Raw genomic sequence first — 6,107 nt, forward strand, 5'->3', positions numbered from 1 at the left:
GTCACGAGAAGGCCGTCGTCGGCCCTATCACCGGTGCGGTAGTCGGGTATGCGCGCTGGATTCTGCCACGGGGCCATGCGACTGCCGCGGATGGAAAGCCAGTGTGGGCCGAGGCGCAAGTTCCTGACGTCAGCGAGAAGGAGCGAAAACACTATGAGGACCTGGCGGCTTCTGCGTGGTGGAATCCGCAAGAGGGCATGGACGAGATTGATGCGAAGAATGAAGTGGTGATGGAAGCCATCCTGTCCAAGAGGCCATATATCAGTACGTATCTTCTCTAGGAACTGGGATCCTCGCCCAGACCGAGTACTAAGTGTCGCTCGCTTAGCCTTGGATTATTTAGCGGTCCACCCCGAGAATCAAGGCAAAGGGATCGGCGCGGCACTCGTGGAGAGTGGAATCCAGCATGCAGAGAAACTCTGGCTTCCTATCTTCATTCTGGCGTTCAAGGCAGGCCGAAGCATCTATGAGCGGTTGGGGTTCAGGGAGGTGGATCGTGTTATACAGGATGATACCAAATAGGCGGACAGGGCGAATATGGTGCCTACTTTATGGTGTATGATGTTCCCTCAAAGCCGAGGTCGAGACAGCAATAGAATCCAAAGTATATTTCTTATTTAGGGTATGTTTTTAAAGGATGCTCTCCTGCTTTTTTCGAGCAGTTAGCCCATTCCACTCATGCCATTCTCCTTCCCGTGGCCCAAAGTACTCTTCGCCTGTCAAGCTCAGGCCGGTACACGCGTGTTTCTCGCATCCCAAATCCGCATAATTCCCCCACCAGGGCAGCTCAATGCTATTTGATTGCAATGAAAAGTATATCAACAAGCTGGCAATGGCAATTGCCGATGAGAATGCTGCGGATCCAATATAGTTGTACTTGGCCCAGAATTCTAAATACCGCCTCTTAAGATAGGCCATCGAGAACAATGACACTGGAACCGCAGGCCAGACGTAGGCAAGGTTGAGCTGTGAAGTCACCGTGGTCAAAAGCAAGGGTACTAAGGTAATGTGGGCCTCTCAAATGTACTTACCGGCGACCAAGTGGTTCCCCCGTACAGCAGCATCACCGGATTTATGTGGCGCAACCAGTATACTCGTCGTTGTGCGAAGTAGAGTGTCACTGGCGAGGTGAGACCGATCGGGAAGGCAGCGAGTAAAGCCGAGTAGGGACCTCCAGGACCAAACATCCTGCGAGGACCAATGCTACCAAAGATTACCGAGGCACTAAAATATGTATTGACTCCAGGGCAGGTAAAACGATCCTTCTGAGTGCTGTTGGCATGGACGCTCGAGAGTTAGTGGAATAACACCGCTTTGGCAAATATCAGGAATCTGATTGATCTGATAGTTAAGCATGGCTGTGCACACAACCGCCGATACGACCGTGGCAACGACCTGGGCTGAAAAGGTATGCCAAGGTGGAAGTTTAGCATAGTGAGCCAGTTTGAGATCGCTGATGAATGGCAGCGCATTGGCGAGAGTGGTGTATCTGATTGTCAGGAAGGGTGCGGTCACATCAGTGAACTGGATTCTGAAGCAGCAGGGTTTTGGTACGTACCCGGATAGCTTGAAAAAGTTGACTGAAAGTGGGTTGCCTGGAGTCCATAGACCCCCTAAAAATTCCGACAGCACACTATGCACGCCCAAGGGTCAGCTTTCATATACTTCACTGGGAGAAGAGAGGAGGGATGGTTGTACTTTAGGTTGATAGCAATCCCTGTGAGAGCGTAAATCTGACCGACTGGAACCAAGAAGGCTGCTGCAACACTGAACGCCACAAAGACGACTCCAACATTTGTCTGCATGTCAAGGATACAAGATCAATCTCAATAATCTGAATCTAAGGAGCTGTTGTGACAACAACTTACGGATGTTGGCCAGGCAGTGGTGACGACGACAGCAAGGGTGAGGGCAAGCACATTCAGCGCGGCATACCATATCTCGGAAACTGGGTGCAACAGCCGATTAGCAACTTGGGTGTCCGCAAACTCATTAGAATACGGCATGATCACCTTCTTTATACGTGCGCATTAGTTTGGAATGGACGTCGGTAGTGCTAGCCGTCACCCGACCAGTTTTGCGAACCAGGTTCCGGAATCCGGCGATGATTGTCTGGCCATGAGAAAAGATGGCATACGAGATTGTCGCGGAATATGTTGCGAAGTAGAACGTATACCGCACAAGGCTGCTCGGTGCCAGAGAGGCGGTTGAATACTGTTGGTATTTGGCCTGGTCGAGGAGCGCGTGGGAGTCTAGTATTTCTGACACGTTGTATGACGTTCCCCAGCGATTGAAGAGCCTGTTCGTATTGATTGGCAGATGCGAAGCCCAGTATATGTTAGTGAACCAAAAAAAATTGCGATGACGACCCCGCTGACGACGGCGCCAGCGAAAACGTTCGGGGCGGCCACCAAGGGCACCACAAGCAGATCGAGTGCCGTGGTGACCATATTCCAATCAAACGTTGGAAAGGGACTGAGGCCCAGGCCGGTTTAGATGCCAGTAATCGCGGCCAGGTCCACGTTGCTGGGAGATATCCAGCTGAGCCAGTTGAAGATGCGCAATCTTTCGAACAGGTAGCCAGGAAACCACGCGTAACAGAACATTCCTACGAAGGCATACATAAAGAACCGAGAGCGGGACGTGTTGTATGTCCGCCGGAATGGCCCAAAGGCTGGTGAATTCTTATCTAGTGATTGTCACGAATATTAGACGGGCTCGCCCGTATCTAAGCGGTCTGTACTCACCACCATGGAGGGCGTTAGTGAGAGCGAGCGTGGGCAGATACTGGCGGAATAAGCAGAAGGACGGATATACGAGGAACTTGCGGCCTAGACCGGCAAGGCCATATCCTGGTAAACGTCAGCTAATGGCTAAATTAGGTTGAGTGAGCCCAGCCTACCCATCAAGTCCGACGACAGAGAGAGCAGGACCTGGTAGCTAAAGGATGAAGCATAGGACTGGCCGTATTACTGGGGGAGGACCTGAGCCAGACTAGGGAGCCGCACGTAAGTTCTGAACGATTGAGGTGCGAACGGAGAGGAACAGGATTGACTCAACTGATGAAATTTGAGTACGGTCGACTGGTTCCCCCATTTGCCAAGAAGTAATCAGTAAATGCTCTTTCTGGCTGAACGGTCCAGGGTTGAGGCTGTGGCGCACACCGCAGAGGCTGTAGCCCACATCAGGCAGAAGCTGCTCCGCTGCCTTTCCCAAGGGATATGGCAGCAGCTGGATTGCCATAGCCTCGATACCAATGGGAGGCTGACGGATGCTGAACAGGTGATTCACTGCCGATCCGCCGACGACGAAGGAAAGGCCAATTGCCCATGACCGTATTGTCGAGCAAGGCGTTTGCGGGCCATCTTTGTTGCTGACAATGGCGCGCACTTCTGGGTAAGGGCTGTTCGTCAGGATCAGGTCCACCAGCAAGCGGATTTGCGCCCGCAGAAGAACAGTCTCTAGCTCGTCCGACTGGCCAACATCTGGAGTTCGGGAAAACTCAGAAAACCAGTGCAAAATCGCAGAGGGGAAATTGGAATCGTTTGTGTGAAATTGCAACACGTTCTGGACAACCTGGACGAGGTTAGCAATTGGAGCAGAAAAATATCAAAAAGCTGTGGCTGCCAACATGCCATTCGCGTCTACATACTTCTCTGACTTGGGAATCCGAGGCTTCATCAATCCTCTGCTTTGCCGCTTCCAAATATTCTTCTGTCATATTAAACTCCCTACAACTTGACCGTCAGTTGTTTATAGTGAGGAGAATGTCCAGGTATCTAATCCACTTGCGTAGGATCAAATTGAACAAAGATATCGTCATCTCGATCATGACTTGACTTAACCATGAAGGAAAATCCACCGCATCAGCTGGGAATTTTGCAACATTTTAAGGAGTATTGACTCACCGGAGCATTTTCCGTCAAGCTTGTAATTCCTCGACTTTCGAGTGTTCCAACATGGGAAAGATGTCTATAAATGGATGTGAAAGGGCGTTCAATAATGGTTTGGATCAGAATCATCTTCTCTGGTCGGGGCGCTGAGTATGAATTAAGTAGCATTTGAAATCTCATTGAAGAAGTAGATGGGAAGACAAGATGTTCACTAGCATTAAATTCGCCGTTTCAGGACAGTTTCTAAATCTTTACTCTTTTGCCGTGACCATTTTTTAGTTGGGTGATGCCGGTTCCGGTCAGATAGCAGGAGGAGTATTGAGAGCAGTTAGGTCCAACAACGCTCTTGGTAAGGTATGTGAGCAATCATATTTTCTGAGAACGCCAATATCTGCTGTTCGACTGGCTTATGCAAAATCTGTGTCGGTTTCGGCGTAAGTTATGCAACACTCCCTCCGTCCCATTTCTGGGAACGCTTTCTGTTGCATCGAACAGACTCCAGTGAATAGATAGACACGCAGTAAACTCAAGTATTTCCTTCACTCTGTAGCAATCCATTGGTATGTGCAGAAAAACGCGGCTGGAGAGGTACTGAAGAAGCCGGCAGCATCTACTCCGTATGTTACCTTTCCTGTCGACCACACTCCTTACCAGCAAAAAATAAATTTGAGGGCTTTTTATTCATTCGGAAACATCGCTGCAGAACGGTACATCTCAGCAATGATAACGGAATTTGCGATATGCAAAACATCTGTCCGTCTGCCATGACGTACTCCATCGAAAATCTTGCCCGCATGTACATGCCCAAAGAGAAGTATAGCCGCCTTGTCAATGTCGAGTTGCAGCAACGACTCAATATCGTCTCACAGTGGGACATCGAGCCCGACTCGAGAGTCCTCGAAATCGGCTGCGGACAGGGAGACAGCACTGTGATCCTAGCCGATCTCGTGGTGGAGAATGGCCACGTTACGGGTGTGGACCCGGCGCCGCTGGGCTACCGTGCTTAATCATCTGACGCCCATCCCCACGTGACGCCCGATTTTTGTATACACCGACTTTTTAGATAACGATTTCAAATGCCTGTATCTAACTCGGTATAACTTCAATGGAGCTAGCGCTGGCAGAAATAGAATCCCTGGAGCCTGGAAAACAGTTTAGCTATGCTCGGATTGCGAAAAAGTTTGGTGTGAGCCGCTCAACGTTGTCCAGAAGGCATCGAGGTGTCCAAGGCTCAAAAAAGCAGCAATACGAAAACATGCAGTTTCTCAACCCCCAACAGACGAAGGAGCTTATAAACTACATCAATAAACAGGCGAAGAAAGGATTATTCTCTTCTAATGAGATGGTCAAAAACTTTGCCGAGGAAATTGCTGCAAAAAAGGCAGGAAAGAACTGGGTTTCACGCTGGCTAAAGAAGCATGATGACAAGCTTGTGAGCGCCTACACAACTGGCATCGATTCATCACGCAAGAAGGCTGATTCTGCCTTTAAATATTCGCTATATTTTGATTCTCTGAAGCAGAAGATGGAGGAATATGATATCCAGCCAGAGGATACCTACAACATGGATGAGAAGGGTTTCCTAATTGGGATTCTCTCCAAGTGCAAAAGAATCTTCTCTAAGGAGTCCTATATTGCCGAGGGATCCAAGCAGCGTCTCCAGGATGGAAATCGTGAATGGATAACTACTATTGCTTGTATTTGCGCAGATGGAACCTCACTATCCCCAGGCCTCGTCTATCAATCTGCTGCAAGCCAACTACAAGATACCTGGCTTCAAGACTTCCAATATGAAACACACAGCTGCTTCTTTACCTCTTCCGCTTCTGGATGGACCAATGATGAGATAGGACTGGCATGGCTTCGAGATATCTTTGACAGGGAGACCAAAGCAAAGGCAAGGAGGCGTTGGAGGCTCTTATTCCTGGATGGCCATGGCTCGCATGTCACCATGAAGTTTCTCGACTACTGTGAAGCAAATAAGATCCTCCTGGCTACATACCCCCCTCATTCAACTCACACATTGCAGCCTCTTGATGTTGGGATCTTCTCTCCTCTATCCAAGGCCTATAGTGACGAGTTAGAAGCGTTTCTGCATGCTTCTCAAGGCCTTAGCGCGATTACAAAACGAGACTTCTTCAGGCTCTTCTGGGCAAGTTGGAATAAAGCTTTATCTCCAGCAAATATTGAGAGTTCATGGAGATCAACTGGGCT

The 6,107-nt window shown here is 49.4% G+C and overlaps 1 protein-coding gene across 1 annotated transcript; it reads right to left on the reverse strand.

Annotated features, from left to right (window-relative positions):
* Positions 1 to 339: 339 nt before the first annotated feature.
* BDW70DRAFT_151670 (OPT family oligopeptide transporter) lies at positions 340 to 3,848 on the reverse strand (the record flags this gene model as incomplete). The annotated part of the gene is made up of 14 exons (XM_073739322.1): positions 340 to 544; positions 677 to 854; positions 1,032 to 1,203; positions 1,369 to 1,524; positions 1,559 to 1,613; positions 1,699 to 1,799; positions 1,869 to 1,972; positions 2,013 to 2,373; positions 2,523 to 2,674; positions 2,748 to 2,852; positions 2,903 to 2,960; positions 3,085 to 3,576; positions 3,653 to 3,731; positions 3,793 to 3,848. 14 exons carry the CDS (start codon positions 3,846 to 3,848, stop codon positions 340 to 342), a joined length of 2,274 nt encoding a protein of 757 aa, XP_073594211.1.
* Between the last annotated feature and the right edge of the window lie 2,259 nt (positions 3,849 to 6,107).

This window comes from Aspergillus foveolatus (genome assembly GCF_047715535.1).
Source record: "Aspergillus foveolatus strain CBS 279.81 unplaced genomic scaffold BDW70scaffold_39, whole genome shotgun sequence".
Lineage (NCBI taxonomy): Eukaryota > Fungi > Ascomycota > Eurotiomycetes > Eurotiales > Aspergillaceae > Aspergillus > Aspergillus foveolatus.